The 16,150-nt window shown below is 51.2% G+C and overlaps 5 protein-coding genes across 5 annotated transcripts; 3 read left to right on the plus strand and 2 right to left on the minus strand.

The window, feature by feature from the left end:
- Window positions 1-399: 399 nt before the first annotated feature.
- EJ05DRAFT_538362 (uncharacterized protein) lies at window positions 400-2,282 on the minus strand. The gene is made up of 2 exons (XM_033749448.1): window positions 1,939-2,282; window positions 400-1,865 (listed from the first exon to the last, which is right to left on the minus strand). The coding sequence occupies exons 1-2, from the start codon at window positions 1,954-1,956 to the stop codon at window positions 543-545; spliced, it is 1,341 nt and encodes a 446-aa protein (XP_033600577.1). The 5' UTR covers window positions 1,957-2,282; the 3' UTR covers window positions 400-542.
- A 1,085-nt stretch (window positions 2,283-3,367) lies between these two features.
- EJ05DRAFT_377868 (glucose-repressible alcohol dehydrogenase-like protein transcriptional effector) lies at window positions 3,368-6,265 on the plus strand. Its single transcript, XM_033741205.1, has 3 exons — window positions 3,368-4,680; window positions 4,728-5,103; window positions 5,152-6,265. Exons 1-3 carry the CDS (start codon window positions 3,603-3,605, stop codon window positions 5,975-5,977), a joined length of 2,280 nt encoding a protein of 759 aa, XP_033600578.1. The 5' UTR covers window positions 3,368-3,602; the 3' UTR covers window positions 5,978-6,265.
- Window positions 6,266-7,046: 781 nt separating this feature from the next.
- Window positions 7,047-8,224, plus strand: EJ05DRAFT_500647 (uncharacterized protein; the record flags this gene model as incomplete). Its single annotated transcript, XM_033747025.1, has 4 exons — window positions 7,047-7,235; window positions 7,293-7,342; window positions 7,395-7,524; window positions 7,586-8,224. The coding sequence occupies 4 exons, from the start codon at window positions 7,047-7,049 to the stop codon at window positions 8,222-8,224; spliced, it is 1,008 nt and encodes a 335-aa protein (XP_033600579.1).
- A 619-nt stretch (window positions 8,225-8,843) lies between these two features.
- On the plus strand, window positions 8,844-11,106 carry EJ05DRAFT_538365 (MFS general substrate transporter; the record flags this gene model as incomplete). Its single annotated transcript, XM_033749449.1, has 5 exons — window positions 8,844-8,988; window positions 9,149-9,561; window positions 9,637-9,719; window positions 9,791-10,221; window positions 10,348-11,106. The coding sequence occupies exons 1-5, from the start codon at window positions 8,872-8,874 to the stop codon at window positions 11,104-11,106; spliced, it is 1,803 nt and encodes a 600-aa protein (XP_033600580.1). The 5' UTR covers window positions 8,844-8,871.
- A 39-nt stretch (window positions 11,107-11,145) lies between these two features.
- Window positions 11,146-16,123, minus strand: EJ05DRAFT_476390 (chromosomes protein 4 structural maintenance). The gene is made up of 5 exons (XM_033744017.1): window positions 12,571-16,123; window positions 12,322-12,521; window positions 11,640-12,270; window positions 11,525-11,572; window positions 11,146-11,471 (listed from the first exon to the last, which is right to left on the minus strand). Exons 1-5 carry the CDS (start codon window positions 16,021-16,023, stop codon window positions 11,421-11,423), a joined length of 4,383 nt encoding a protein of 1,460 aa, XP_033600581.1. The 5' UTR covers window positions 16,024-16,123; the 3' UTR covers window positions 11,146-11,420.
- Between the last annotated feature and the right edge of the window lie 27 nt (window positions 16,124-16,150).

Below are 16,150 nucleotides of genomic sequence, written 5' to 3' on the forward strand. Positions count from 1 at the left end.
CTTGATGAACTCTTACATTACCACAATTCTCTAGCACCTTTTCAAAAAGTAATCTTGAAGACCAGTGTCTTTAGTCTAGCCTGGGATGCCTTCTAAGGAGCTACGCGCTCAAGTTATACGTATATACAAAGGTGCGTCAACCTCACTATTTTCGCTACTACCCTGCCTGGTTACAGTCTGATACAAGCAGAGCTCCTATACCTTGGACGCGAGTACCCTCTTGGCTACGACTACTTCCGACATCGTCTTCATAAAGCCTTCCTCAGTCAAGCACAACTGGATAGCGATGAGGCAATCAAAAAAGGCGTTGAGCGAGCAGAGTTCGTGAAAAAAGAAATAGAGGCACTGTAGGTTCACGAGACTTTTTATTATATTTGTGTACACGGGGTGGTGTATATAGGTGCAGGAGTCGCTTGGATAAGCTAACAAGACGCGTTTCTCCAGATATTACCTCAAGCGATATCGCACCCTGCGCAAACGCTACGAAAACGTATAATCCATACCGTATCGCAGAAACGCCGAAGCGGAAACACACCGAAGACTCAGGACATTCCAACCTTGCGCGCCCACCACGCTCCTATTTCTAAACACTCGCCGTTATTAGCGCTGTGATTCTCAAGAAGGTCCGACATCATCCACGCCCACCAGCGCTGCCATTCTTCGGCATTCTTGCCGCTTGCATCTTTAAGGATTGGCTCCAAGCTTTCTATATGCTGTATAACAATCATCAAAGCAGTATAGCGCACAGCAGCTTGCTCCTCGGTCAAACTTGAATGTTCGGCTACTTTTTGAGGTTTTCGCCGAGTCGACTCTTCACGTCTTTTGGAGGACTTTTCGCCCTCTCGTTCCCAACGCATCTCGTCTAAAGGAATTGCGAAACGCCTGAAGTCAACTTCGCTCATCGTGTCTTCCTGAAGAAGAATGCCCGCGATTCGAGTACATGGCGATGGTGAAAGTTTTCTTTTGTCGAGCGCACTTTCCAACCATTGGTTGAAGTCTTGCAGAAACTTGTTCTGTGCAAGCACAAAAGGTGTGCCAGGGAATATAGGAAACGTGCCTGTAGCTCGGGCCTGTTGGCTGTCCTCTTTGCGGACATTTGCCAAGCTTAATGGAGTTGGTTGTAAGGAGCGTATTACATGGTCCGTCTCCCATATCTCCAGGATCCCACCTGGTTTCAACACCCTGCAGCATTCGTCAAGCATGCGCTGTGAAGATGTACCAAGCGGGACAGCGTGGCTGAGGTCTTTCAGCACGAGCAGATCAAACTCAGCATCATCGAATGGCAATGGAACCCTTCTCAGGTCGTGCTGGATGAACTTCCAGTTCATGCCTTGTTTTGAAAAGTCTGGCGCAAGGGATACTATATCAACCCCAGTGAATGACACGTTATCATGACCCAAGCTGGAGAAATAATCGTGGCAGAGTGATGCCCAATATCCGCCTCCGCAACCTACGTCGAGCACTTTTGACGGCGGGTTGCTGGTCATTTGCGGGGCACAAATGGGCTTTCCAAACACCTTCATCGCCAAGCTAGTATATAGATTTTGCCTATTAAGTTCAGGAAGGTCGCAGGGCAGGGGATAGGTGCTATCATGAAGGTATCGACGGCCGTGACGCAGAGTGAAGACTGTCGTTGAGGCGTCCATCGCATCGTCGCGCGTGCTCTGCGCCAGCACGCTGGTTATTGGCGGGCGACTGAAGTCCATCGCATGCACAGGAGGAGGCGTTAAGGAGGAACCGACAACAACACCACTCGAGATGACGCGTCCGAGAGCATCGTGAGTGGAGAAGTCGCTGGGTGCTTGTGGTTCGACTTGAGCAGTGCGAGGACGTGAGGGACCACCGCCCTGAGGGGGGAATCGGTACTGTGCAGGGGGCTTGAATTTAGTCACGGTTCGTTTTGACACGGGAAACGCCGGGCGGGCAAAGCGTAATTACCATCATCCAGTCCGTCATGACTGGTCTCTACTAATAATTACCCCGCCTGCTAGTGGGACGCAGAGAGGAGAGACGAAAGACGAGAGAATAAGTGTGAGAGACCAGTAATAGATAGCCTGGTGTCTCAAAGTCTGCTGCACCAGCTGGACAATCGAATCAGACACGTGTGTCCAGTTTGTTGGTCTTTGTTTGCTGTATGGCTTTGGCGGGCCTGCGGGCTCTAGCGCTTTCATCGAGAACGACAGCAAACGCGATGGGAAGAGCGAAAGCGAGAGCGATGTCGATTAATGTACATGATGAGAATGGCGGGGGGAAAGGGATTGCTTATTAGAGATCGAATAGCGTGGTGAAACGTACGGGCATGAGGAGGTTCCGACTGTGTATGGATGCGCGAATGGCAAGCCTGTACTGTTGTTATTAATACCTGGTGCGCCTCCTCACATGAAGAACATCAACATCATCATCATTATAATTAGTCCGGCCGCTAGGATCTACAGCGAGGATGAATTTTGAATAGAATAACATGGTCAGCTGTGACTAATGTTCAATGGTAACTAGCTATATGGCAAAATATAACGACTGCATCTTTCATTTCAGACCAGGCCTGAATTGCATACCTACGATGGCTCGAAGACCCAAGCATGAGCACTGAGGTGAACTGATGTGGTGTCCTGCTGGAGTCTTGGCTGATTGAGGTCTGAAAGCGCCCCCGGCTGAGACAATACCGATATACATGGTTAGGAAGAGAAAGTGATATTTATATATGGGTCAATATGCATACCAGGAGCGAAACGCTGCGCTGTACAGGGGCTGCAAAGAGCCATGAAGGGACGTAGATGGGAACGAGCGTCAAGAGTGAGTAGAAGAAAAGGCGTCAGACTGATAGAAGAGAAGAGCTGAGTTCAACCTGAGAAACATGAAGATCCAGAAGCGACCAAAGTGCTGGAGAATAATTAGCATCCATACAGTAATACTCTGAAGCAGTTGGTTTTGCTACTGCGAGGTCACGTGAGAGTCCGTGCTGTGGTTGGATCACGAACTTGCTTGCCCAGCACCGCATCGCCAAAGTCCTGACCTTCCCTTGCAATCCCATCAGCTATCTATTCTTCACAATCTCCCGCTTCAGTACTACGGACACTGTTTACGACTCACTCTCTCTCCGCAGCTAAGAGCTTTGTTTTAGCTTGGTCCTGTTCAAATTGTACGTTCATCAACGTGCGTGACGACATTCACTCTCCAGGCCATGTCGCGCCCACCCCGGACTCCGTATGTAGAACAAAGCTAAAGCTAATAAGATCAAGATAACCTACAGGACCTCGATTGACTGTTGACCTTCCTTCACTTCCTCCGATCATCGTTGACGACAACGCCCACGTCTGGCCTTCGACGCTTTTCTTTCTCGCTTTCGACCGCACACAAACACGACCGCGTGCAGAGTCATCCACCGCTTTGTCGCAAGCCGCCAGGCGGCTGGGCCACGTCCATCTCTCGATAAATGCATGTGCGTCGCTCGCAAACAGATGTTAAAGCGAAGAAGACAACGTCTAAGACCCCTACCTCCTACCTAACTTCGCATCCTAATACGTACCAACCTCATCCACACTCCGCGACCAGAAGGCAGGCCGGGCATAAAACTGTGTCATCTGGCACATCAGCTCCGGTAGATGGCAGATGGTTCATACCGGTTCCAACAGGGAGCCGGGCAATTCTTCTATCCTCAACACAACCAACAGTCACATTTCCCTCGGCACCTCCAACAGCGAGCCTCATCTCCCGTCAGTAACGCGGCCCGAGCAGGCTTCAACACAGACGCAACATCGCCATCACGATCGCCTGGTCCGCAGTCTCCGGCGCAGAACCAATACGGCATGTTCAGTCAGAATCACCAGCAGCAGAATCAGCATGGCATGATAAATGGGGGATCAGCCCACAATCGCTTCAATATGGGAATGGGTCTGAAGCATTTTCAACAAGGCCATCAAAATCAGAACCATCAGCAGCACCAGGATCATGGAAATGGTCACGGCCCCAGTTATGGCAATCATCAACATAATGTTTCAAGTGGAGGCCTCTCTAACGCGCCACAGCATTTCGGAAATAACCACCTTCAAAATGGCACACCAGGCAGTACTCACAGTGGCCTAAGCAAGCACCATAGTGAACACTGGCAAGAACAATTGGCACTGTGTCAGCGCGCAAGAGAGATGACGATGTCGCACTCACACGCCCGAAATCATCCGAGTGTCAATAAGCAAGTAATGGCAGGAACGACCAATGGATTCGCAAAAGACTCAGACAGAGATGAACGGAACCGGTCAATAGTACAGACTGCTGAAGAGGAGGAGAAGCAAGTCTGGACTGCGTTGGATTTTGGAGGGCAGAGTCTGAAAGTGATTAGCAGTGCGCTGTTCGACTATAGCTTTCTTACGAAACTCTACGTCAATCACAACAAGCTGACGTATATTCCGGCCAAAATTGGACAGTGCAGACACCTCACCATCCTGGACTTCTCGCTAAATGAACTTCGTTCACTTCCTCCGGAGATGGGCATGCTGACAAGCCTTACGCAGCTCCTGCTCTTTGACAACAAGCTGGAATCGCTGCCTATGGAACTAGGCTCGCTGTTTCAACTAGAGATGCTTGGTATCGAAGGTAACAATCTCTTGGATGAAAACTACTTCAACATCATCATGGACGCCGGGACCAAGGAACTGATTACTTGGTTCCGCGAGAATGCTGATGGTACGTACACGATATGGGCCCATATGACGGTAAGCTGACTGAAGCAGTTCCTGATCCACCGTGCGAGCGTGATTGGATCGTGTTGGACGACACGTCGATACCAGCTGAGGATAAGTTTACTGTCCTGAATTATAACACACTGTGTGATAAGTATGCGACTCAGCAACAGTATGGGTTTGCTCCGACGCGCGCCCTTGCCTGGGAACATCGAAAGGAACTGCTTCTCGACGAGCTTCGAGCTAGGAACGCAGATATCATGGGCTTGCAGGAGATGGACGCCGAGAGTTACAACGACTATTTCCGACCGAATCTAGCCAGCAATGACTACAAAGGAGTTTTCCACCAAAAAGGACGTGCGAGGACGATGGGTGGGCAAGATGCAAAGTCTGTTGATGGATGTGCGACCTTTTTCAAGAACAAAAAGTGAGTGTAGCCGAAGACTGTTTTCTAAATTCTAATCATGCGCTCCAGGTACATCCTTCTCGACAAGGCGACGATCAACTTTGCACAAATTGCCATCAACAGACCTGACATGAAAGGCGAACACGACATCTTCAATCGCGTCATGCCTCGTGACGATGTTGCCCTTATTGTATTCCTGGAAAATCGAATGACAGGAACACGATTGATCGTGGCAAACTCTCACCATTACTGGAATCCTTTGTATGAAGATGTAAAAGTCGTTCAAGTAGCCATTCTTCTTGATGAACTCTCGAAGCTAGCCGACAAATGGTCGAAACACCCTCCATGCGTGGACAAGAAGGTATTCAGCTTTGCAGATGCAGATGCGGACGACGATGTAGAAGAAACGCAGGAAGTACCACAGGAGCCTGCGCCTTCGAAGAGCTACGCGGACAAGACAGAGATTCCTATCATAATGTGTGGCGATTACAACTCTGGGCCAGAATCGCCTGTGTATGAGCTCGTCTCCCAAGGCAGCTTATCTCCTTCCCATCGCAACCTCGTCGACCACAAGTACGGAGACTTCACGAAGACTGGAATCAGCCATCCTTTCAGTCTGCGGTCCAGCTATGCAAACATCAACGAGCTCAGCTTCACAAACTATACAGCGAGCTTTACGGGTATTCTAGACTACATTTGGTACTCTACCAACGCGCTGCAGGTTACTGGGTTGCTTGGAGATGTGGACAAGGAATATCTGAAGCGTGTGCCTGGATTCCCGAATTATCACTTTCCTAGCGATCATCTGGCGTTGGTTTCGGAATTCGTTGTCAAGGGGAAAAAGAAAGCGGCTGTGGAGGCAGACTTTGGCAATCAAGGGAGCCGGCGGTCATGATTTAGATAAGTACAGCTGCTTTTGAAACATTTGGAACCCATCCGCAATGTTCGCTTACCAATGTCATTGGCGTCGAACGGGAAAAGACAAGCCTTTGTTGGAAATATTACTTGGGCGCGAATGCTCGTGGCTGCGAGTTCATGTTGTTTTACGTATCTGGGGCCTGGCGTTTTGATTGTCTGCGTGCGGTCTCATATCTATCTATGTCGACTTGTCCTCGCCCAGGCCAGACACGCGGCGAGAGGTAGAATGTGTAGGCTTGAAGGGAGTGCATTGGGTGGATAGGTACTGGGGAATGAAGGATGCTTTCTGCTACGTTTCTTTTTCGTTCTTCTATTCTGCTGTGTCACTTTTGGACTTCGGACCCGAATCTGAATCCACGTCTTCGTGTCTGTTCTTTCGTCCATGCATATTCTGGACCTGTACTTGGATCTTTACGGCACGGTCACAAGGAGGAGAGGCTCTTCTGTTCTCGGGTATGCGGCGATTGGACTTGGCTTGCTTGGTTCGGCATCCTGAGCTTCACGTTATGTATTGTCCATTTTTATACTTTCACACCCACTTTATCATAAGCCCATGACTGCGGTATTACCTCGTCCGTGCGCACAAGACAGCGCCTCAGCCTTGACTCGACTCAGAAATAAGCCAAGGGATGTTGAGGAGAGATACGACGTGACTGTGAATGAACGGCTCAGTTGCATTCCATTCCAGTCACACTTCCATGTCTTCGATCCATCGATGCATCTGACAAAGGGGGTTAGGGGGGTTCAGAGAGATGGAGGTCGCGGCACCGGGCACGTGCGGCAACGCCCCCCACCAATTTGGAGGAAGGAACGGAAGGAGCCAGAGCCAGCCAAGACAGACTGGGCAACCCAGCAACAGCCACAATTTAATCTTCGTCATGTTCCCACGCGTCGAGATCCTGGGATTCTCCTAATCCCCTATTAAAAACAGCTGCGAACCTCAACTATCTGTTCTTTGTCCCCCGCATTCACTCCCGCTACCTCAATCCTCCCTCGTCGCCTTTCTACTGTGCATCTCTTCTGCTCACCCCATAACTCTATCCACAATGACTCTTGAGAAGCGACCTGTCCCCACCGACCCCAAATACGACGACTATGACTATCCTATCGAAGCCCCCGAGCCGAAGCCTGGCCACCCTGGGTTCACTACACCAGAGCAGGATGCGCAAGTTGCGCAGCTGCGGATGATGCTGGAAGCAGCAGGATACACTGAACGCCTCGACACTCTGTCTATGGTGAGGGAGCCATTTCATCCTGTCTCACTGACGACTTGCTAAAGATTAACTGTGTAGCTGCGATTCCTCCGTGCACGCAAGTTCGACGTTGAAGCCTCGAAGAAAATGTGTATCTTCCTGGACCCCACTCCATACTTTCACGAATACTCATGGTGCCAGGTTCATCGACTGTGAAGAGTGGCGAAAGACTTTCGGCGGCGGTCTTGATGACCTGACCAGGAATTTTGACTACAAGGAGAAGCCTCAGGTCTTTGCATACTACCCGCAATACTACCACAAGACTGACAAGGTACGAACTTGCTGGAGTTGACCCAGAGGAATCGCCACTGACCCTATCCTTACAACTATAGGAAGGACGTCCTGTGTATATCGAGCAGCTCGGCAAGATCGATCTGAATGCTCTCCGTGCCATCACCTCTGACGAGCGCATGCTTCAAAGTCTGGCTGTCGAGTACGAAAAGCTCATCGATCCGCGCCTACCCGCCTGCTCTCGCAAACAGGGCTACCTCCTCGAGACATGCTGCACGATCATGGACGCTAAGGGTGTAGGTATCGCGCGTGCTGGTCAGGTCTATGGTTATCTTCAGCAAGCTTCTGGTATGTCACAAAACTACTACCCTGAGCGCTTAGGCAAGCTCTACATCATCAATGCACCATGGGGTTTCTCGGGTGTCTTCAGCGTCATCAAGAGATTCTTGGATCCTGTCACTGTCGCGAAGATCCACGTTCTCGGCTCAAGCTACCAGAGCGAACTTTTGTCCCAGGTCCCCAAGGAAAACCTGCCTAAGCACCTTGGTGGCGACTGTCTATGTGAGGGCGGCTGTGAGCTCAGTGATGCTGGCCCATGGCGCGATCCGCAATACGCAAAACCTGCCAAGTGGGAGAAGCCCAAGGTAGACACCACCGCTCCGGCTGCCCCTACGGCAGGAGAGGAAGCTCCTGCTGCACCTGCTACAACAACTGCGACTGAAGCTCCTGCTGCAGCGTGAACGTAGCAAACCACACAACAGACGAGGTGATGACGGTGTTGGGGCAGTTGTGGCGTCGGGCGGTGAGTAACATTATCCTCGTGGATCATTGAAAAGACATACGAGACCTGTATGGGGATCCGTTTCTTCGTACCTAAAATTGTGCATACATAGTGGTATCACTAGAGGCGCTTTGGGGTAGGCCAGACACATCAGTGCATCGTGAGTGAAAGCAGTCGTTAGGTGACGGTGTATTGGGTAATAGATGAGAATTCCAACAAGTACAAGTCCGTCTGTGTAGCATCGACGTATTACGCTCAGCTGTTCAATTTATCAATAGTTCCGCCCTCCTGACTCAAGGATCCCAGCACCATCCTCAGCCACATCGTCTGGATTAAGGAAGTCTTATTGAGGTAACTGTAACGCTTGATAGGATGATGAACAGTTTATCCAAGTATAGTTGCAACAGGCAGTGTTTCTAAGGTTAAGTGTTCCTGATCCTCTGCAAATGTCGTTGCATATATAACTCCCGTAGCACACAGCAAACATGTTGTGGATCCTTGCAAACAGTGCTAGCCACATACGGCTAAGCCCAACTCCTGACTTGAACCTCATACGATCAATCATTCAGCACAGTCAACAGCATTTCTATCGTCCGATGTATTATTATGTACCGACCTGTCGCTCATTCAGAGCAGGATGATTCAGCAATCGAACTCCTCGATATCGACGACCCACGTCATGCGGGACCGGCCAAAGCCGCACCTACTAGGCGCATTGCATCTGTAGGTATATATCCAAGGCGTCTTGAATAGATATATGCACGTGTATGAATACTATTAGTAGTCCTGAGCAAGAACCAGAACTGTTTATTTGGTTTTTTTTTCTGTTTTTTTTTTTTCTATTTCTCGGAGAAACACGCAGCAACTGACGCGCCAAATTCAGACAAACTACCTCGTCGTCTTCTTCCTCATCAATTCCCTGGCCTTTGGCCTCACGGCCGTGCCGCGCATCAACCTGTTCGTCTCGCTGGTCTGCAAGCACGTGCTGACGCGCGATGCCTCTGCAGATCCTTCGTCTGTCGTGCTGGGCGGCTTCAATCAGCAGTGTCAGATTGATGCGGTCAGCTCGCGTGTTGCTGTCGTGATGAGTACCGGTGAGGTGGTTGCGGGCGTGTGCTCGGCGCTGGTGACTGGGTTCTTGGGTAGGCTGAGTGATCGGGTGGGGAGGCTGGTGGTGCTGAAGTATATCTATGGGATGAGAGTGGTGACGGAGGTCGTCATGGTTGGTGTGGTGTTGGGTGACGGGTGGGTGGATTGGCGATGGATATATATGGCGTTTCTGGTTGATGGGCTGGGGTGAGTTTCTCTCGTGTGTTGCGTGTGTGTGGGTTGTGCATGTTGTGTCGATGCTGATTCTAAGCCGTGATGTAGTGGGACTGTGGCTGCTGCTATGGGTATATCCAGTGCATATGTGAGCGACTGCAATCCGCCCGAGAGACGGAATATGCTTATCGGTATACGCCCTCCCATCTCCCTTCCCACCATGTCGTCGGACGGCCACTTACTTATGCTTATACTCTCACAGGACGCATGCACGGCTCAATGTTCATCGGCATCTCCATCGGGCCCCTTCTCTCCTCCCTCATCATCCTCCGCAGCGCCTCCACTTCGCCTCTGCTCGTCTTCTACATTTGCTCCGCCATGCGCCTGCTCGCCATCTTCTACCTCTCCTTCATCCCCGAGAGCATCCATCACGCCCCTGAGCCTCTCCTCGCCGGTATCCGCAACACCATCGCCCTCGACAACCCTCGCTTCAGCACACTATCCAGCGGCCGCGACGCCCTCCTTACGCGGATCAAACGCCTGAGTCCACGTGCCTGGCTCGACGATCTGATTCCCCCATCACCTACCTTGCCCCCGTTCTTCCGCCGCAACTTCATCCTGCTATGTATCATCAACATCATCGTATACGGCGCCGCTATCGCCCCCGCTGACGTCTCGATTCTATACCCACAGGTGCGTTTCTTACTTCCAGCTCGCCATCCCCTTCCGTCCCCCCTCCCCCCCTTTTTCCCCCCACAACCTCAAAGCCCCCCAAGCCAACCAAAAACGACCCTCCCTAACCCCCAACACAACAAACAGCACGTCTACGCCTGGGCCGACCTCGAGACAAACTACTTCATGGCCACAATAAACTGCTTCAGAGCATTCGTCTCCCTGCTCGGCCTCCCCTTGCTCATCTGGCTCTTTCGGCGCTGGTATCCGCCACACACACCACACACCCAACAACACACACCACAACAACAACAACAACAACACCCCACCCCCCCAACACCCCTAGACACATCCCTCCTCCGCCTCGCCCTCGCCCTCGACACCCTCGGCACCCTCGCCCTCGCCCTCGCGCCCACCTCGCTCACGTATACGCTCTCGTATACATTTGCCTCCTTTGGCGGGATCGGGCTGAGCACGACCGAGGCTGCGCTCTCGGCGCATGTATCGTGCGTCGAGCGTGATGCGGAGCGCTATCACCATCATCATCACTATCATCATTCTCATCATCACCATAGTCCGATAGGCGACGGGGAGAATGGAGAAGGAGGAGGAGAACAGCGTGGAGTAGATGAGTATGAGGAGGGCGGGGGCGGAGTGGATGATGCTGACCATGAAGAAGAAGAAGAAGAAGAAGAAGAAGAAGAGCAAGAAGGCGCACGCTATGGCGCGTTGATGGGTGGTCTGGGCGTTGCGCAGGGCGCGATGCGTATCCTTGCGCCTGCGGTGGCTGGCGGGGTGTATGCGGTGAGTGTGGGGTGGATGCCTGGGCTGGTGTTTGTTGGGGTTGGGGTTTGTTTGGGGGTTGGGCTGGGTGGGACGTTGTGGTTGCGGGTTGGGGGGAGGTGATGATGGTCATGATGGTCATGATGGTCATTATGAATGTACTGTTGTATATGTGTATATGTATGTGTATGTGTGTATGTGTGTATGTGTGATATGAATAGCGTGGTATGCGGCTGAGATTTCTGGGAGAGAATAGATGCATGAATCTCGTGGAGGTTCTGCTATTTTGTATGTAAAATTTCATAGCCCGGGACGGGAACGTCGGGAAGTCGCTGCGTATTCAAAACAAAATCACATATCGTGTCCCGTGCCGCAGTCGTCAACAACGCCGTTGGGTGTCTGACTCCGGATAGCACCCACCCACCTAATCACACCCTTTATGCCCGACCGACCATATAGTTCCTGTTCTCGACCGTGACGCTCTTCGTCTGTTTGTGCTGTCAGTATAGATCTTGTCGCCTTATCAAAAATGAGTGCTTACCATATGATTGACCTTGTAAACGCCCACCAACCTAGATGCAAGCTCGAACTGTGTCTTTCGTTAGCTCAAGTGTCCACCAACCCAAAACACGCATAACGTCCAAACCCCGACTCACCATATTATTCCTCAAACTAATAACAATAAACTGCGCATTCTTCGTCCTTTCCTTGATATACGCCGCAATAATGCTCACATTCCGGAAATCCAACGCCGCATCAATCTCATCCATGACATACAACGGCGTAGGCTTGTAGTGATGCAGCGCAAACACCAGCGCCAGACTACTCAGCGTCTTCTCGCCACCCGACAGGTTGCTGATGTTCTTCCAGCTCTTCTTGGGCGGCATGACGCTGAACTCGATGCCCTCGGCGAACGGGTCGAGGGAATCGACGTATGTGAGCTCCGCGTTGCCGCCCATCGTGATCATCTGGTACATGTCCTTGAGGCGCAGTGTGATGATGCGGAAGCCGGCATCGAACTCGTCGTGTCGGCATTGGCGGAGCGTGTTGTAGCGTGCCTTGACGGCGTCGCGCGAGGCAATGGCCGTGGCGAGGTCGCTACTGCGGGAGGCGTGCTCTTCTACGCGGCGGCGATACTCCGAGAGCACGGAGATGTCGACGGAGGCATTGGACGTGCTTTCTTCGAGAGCGGCAATCTCGTCCTTGAGAGTGTTCTTGTCCATGTCTTGGAGTTCGTCTCGGGTGTATGTAGGGATCGTTTCAGCTTCTCCTTCTTCGCCGAGATCGCTACGTGAAGTTTAGTATAGCTAGTGGCGCAAGTAGAGGGATGTCACGAACCTGATGCTGTGAAGAACAACTTTGCTGAGCTTATCTTGCCAATGGCGTAGTTTGCGTTCCGTATCCGCAAGAGACTTTTGACTTTCTTCCAGCTTATTTCTCATCTCGATCTCGACTCCTCTCGTCTCGTTCAACTCGGCAGTCTTCTCCTCAAGCTCTTTCTTGAACGTCTCTAGCTCTCCTTTCTTCGCATCAAGTACCTAGTCACAAATTAGCATAGTTCGTTATAGCTTACAGTTTCTGAATTACCTCGTCGGCTTCCTCGGCAGCCTGTTTAGTGCCTGCGGCATCTCTGCCCTGGGCCTCCATGGCTGTCTCGAGTTTCTCTTGCTCCACCGCAAGATTCCCAAGATCTGATTCTGCTTTAGCATGTTCTTTCTCATGCCTTGTTTTCTGCTTCTGCGCTTGTGACTTGCTGATTTCAGCGTCCGACATGTTGCTTTCCAAGGTCGATATTTGTTCCCGCAGCATGGTAACCTTGGCTTTCTGACTGCGATACTGCACACCACCAATTTGATCGATCTTGTCACGGAGCACCTGTATCTCCTCCTCGACACCAGCGGTCTCGGCATGAAGCTTGGTAATCTCTACCTCCATTGTGGCGATGCTCTTCTCCAGTGTGGACATGCGAGACTTGTCAGATTTGGACGTCTGTTGCTCGGCCGCTAGTTCTTTGATACGGCGTTGAGCATCAGCAATGTTTCGATCACAGCTTTCAATTTCGAGTTCCAGTTTCTGCGCTTTGGTCTCAAGCTGAGGGACTTGGTCCTGCATATCTCTGAGGGAGACCTCAAAAGACCGCTGTTGCTCTTGCAAGGCCTGGTATTCTTGCTCAACAGTTTCTCTGTCAACTTCGAGCTTTGACACTTGTTCCTTGGTGACATCAGCGGCGAGTTTTGAAGACATTCCACCTTTGGCGACACGAGTACCACCGCCGCTCATGGTACCAGACTTGTCAATTAGCTGGCCATCAAGCGTCACTACTCTCCATCGCTGCGCTCCATATGCAATGCGATTTGCCTGTGCGAGATCGTCGGCCACCAGGGTGTTTTGAAGCACACTATAGAATGCAGGACTGAACTTGGCATCCTTGGATTTGACCAGGTCGAAAAGGCGAGGTACGTCTTCAGGCGTCTGGATTTCAGAGAGGTCTCGTTTTGCAAGCCTGTCTAGGAGGATGAAATTTGCGCGGCCCAGGTTGTTCTTCCGAAGATACTCGATACATTGTTGACCCACCTCAACGCTGTCCACAACGAGGTTGTCCAAAGAAGGACATGCTGTGGAGATAGCAACATCGTACTTCTGATCAATGGCACCAAGATTCCCAAGTCTACCATGAAAACCATTGATACGACCAGAGTCTTTCAGGCGCATGAGGCCACTAAGCACGTTTCCTTGGCTTTGAGTCGCGGAGAAACTTGATCGAGCTTCGTCTGCTTTTTGCCGAGCGTTCGAAAGCTTGGACTTCAGTGTCGGCTCCTTCTTCGAGATGTTGTCAAGATCGATCTCAATCTTCTTGGCTTCCTTCTCAACCCTGCTCTTCTGTGTTTTACATTCATCGAGCTCAGTAATTTTAGCCGCTTTGGTTTCTTCGAAGCCAACGATCTTACTCTCGACTTCAGCAATGGCGACTGCTCCTGCGTTGCCCTTTTGTTGCAGGAGCTCCAATTCACTTTGAGCCACAGCTATACCCGATTGTTTCTCGTTGACTTTCGCCTTCCAAGGCTCAAGCGAGTGTTGTTTCGCGGCCATCGCGTCCGATAGGCCTTGCGTCTTGCCCTTCATAGACTCTTGAATGGCAGAGAGCTCCTTGTCTTCGACTTTCAACTTCAGTTCTAGCTCTTCAATCTCAGCACCATTACGTTCAACATCGTCGGATGAATTCTTGATCGTTGTCTCAGACGCCGAGATAGCGAAACGGCTTTTCTCCAATTCAGTCTCAAGCTTCTTCTGCTTACCAGCAAGGAACTTCTTCTTCGTCTCGAACTTAACCGTCTCTTTGTCAAGTTTGGCAGCCTTTTCTCTTACTGCCGCCGTATCCTTTTCAAGCCTCTCGAGCTCCTTTTTGCCAGCTTTGTACTGCTTCTCAAGATCCTTGATGATCTCTTCACTGCCGTCATGCTTCCTAAGTTCTTCGTCGAGAGAAGCTTTCATCTGAGCGACGGCTTCTTGGTTGGCTTGAATGGTATCACTACATTCCTCGATATAGATTTGATAGAGCGCGGATTGCTTTGTTGCCAATTCGTTTTCCTCACGAATATAAGCCAAAGCTTTGTTCTTCTTGTCTTCCAGGCCATTCTTTTCCTTTTCCACATGCTGAACGCGGCTGCTCTTCTCCATACACACCTCATTCAGGGCCTCCGTCTCTACAGCTGCCTCTTCGATCGGGGCCTTGTATTTAGATGTGCCGATAATATCTTCGAGATATTCAAGTAGACCATCGTCGTGCTCTGTTGCAGCTTTCGCTTTCATTTGCGCGATCGACTCGACCTCGCCCTGTAGAATGAGAAATCGCTTATGATCCAGGTCGATGCCCTGGTCTTTCAACATAGTTGTGACTACCGTGAACGTGGACTCCTTCCCATTGATGTAATACTTGCTAGAGTTGTTTTTGAAGGCCCGGCGAGCGACTACCAGCTGAGTATCTGGTATCACATCGCTGCCACCACCTGGCTGGTCCATGACCTGTTGAAAATACACCTCCACTTCGCAGTAGTCTAGATCCGGATGCCGAGCAGAATTGTGGATGAGAGCCGATATCTTTCCTTGGCGCATTTTACTGGCTCTGAAGCCAAACACAAAAAGTAGTGAATCAATGACATTTGATTTTCCTGAGCCATTTGGGCCGACTACTGACGAAAACGACGCATGAAATGGTCCTACTTCTTGTCGACCAGCGTAGCTTTTGAAATTAGTGAGAACAAGATATGTAATGACCAATCGCGCCTGCGGACCGGTCGGCTCTTCAATCTTAGGTACTATGGCCGCCGCACGTCTCTTCGCGACAATCTCCATTGGTGTTCCCATGTCTGCAGGTTGTGATCCTGCTGTTGATGGGCGGACCGCCTCCTGGGTCACTGTTTCTTGAGACCCTGCTGTTGACGGACGAGCAGATTCCTGGGTGGTCGGTTCAATCTTAGGAGTATGTAGGTCCCCTGCTGGAGGCGGAGCATCATCTTGGTTATTGCCCTCGACATCCATGGCTTCCGGCTCTTCCACAGATTCTGATCCCTGCTCATTGAGAGCGGTTTCGGTGATGTCCGCTAATGCGCCTGTACTTTGAACATTTTCTGGGGACTTGGAGGTAGATGGTGTTGGCAGTACTGTGGACTCGTTGGCGGCTTCTTCATCGTCTGGAATCTTGCGCTTGCGCGACGTAGGCTTCTTTGTAGGCGACGTGCGCCGCTTGGACGGCGATGCGGGTATGGGTGCCTCATTTTCGGGTTCAAACACTTGCGGGGGCTCTATTGACTCCGTCGCTCGTGTTCGTCGTGAGCGCGCTGCAGGTTGAGGAGTAGCGGAGACAGATGCAGTCTGGCGTCGATTCGCCCTCCTTGATGTCTTTGGCGCCGGTGTAAATTCTTCCTCACCATCGTTGTCGTCTTCCTTGACCTGAACCTCCTCTTCATCAGACTCAACGACCGGTGCCTTGCGACGACTTGCAGCAGCCCTGCGCGTGGGTCGAGAGCCTGCTGCCGACATTGTTGCGAGCTGGCGCTATATAGGTCAGTACTGTAGAGTCGTCGACACTGCCTGGCGTTGAGGGTTGTCCATTGCTCAAGCGCTTTGGGCCCTGGAAATCATAAACAATGCGCACGGACCCTGGGGT

This window comes from Pseudovirgaria hyperparasitica (genome assembly GCF_010093815.1).
Source record: "Pseudovirgaria hyperparasitica strain CBS 121739 unplaced genomic scaffold EJ05scaffold_8, whole genome shotgun sequence".
Lineage (NCBI taxonomy): Eukaryota > Fungi > Ascomycota > Dothideomycetes > Acrospermales > Acrospermaceae > Pseudovirgaria > Pseudovirgaria hyperparasitica.

Coding starts and splice junctions, on each gene's coding strand:
- EJ05DRAFT_377868 (XM_033741205.1), top strand. CDS start 3,603: ATGGCAGATGGTTCATACCGGTTCCAACAGGGAGCCGGGCAATTCTTC. Junction 4,681..4,727: donor GTTCCGCGAGAATGCTGATG/GTACGTACACGA, acceptor TGACTGAAGCAG/TTCCTGATCCACCGTGCGAG. Junction 5,104..5,151: donor ACCTTTTTCAAGAACAAAAA/GTGAGTGTAGCC, acceptor CATGCGCTCCAG/GTACATCCTTCTCGACAAGG.
- EJ05DRAFT_476390 (XM_033744017.1), bottom strand. CDS start 16,023: ATGTCGGCAGCAGGCTCTCGACCCACGCGCAGGGCTGCTGCAAGTCGT. Junction 12,271..12,321: donor GTTGTTCTTCACAGCATCAG/GTTCGTGACATC, acceptor AACTTCACGTAG/CGATCTCGGCGAAGAAGGAG. Junction 11,472..11,524: donor TTTACAAGGTCAATCATATG/GTAAGCACTCAT, acceptor CAGCACAAACAG/ACGAAGAGCGTCACGGTCGA.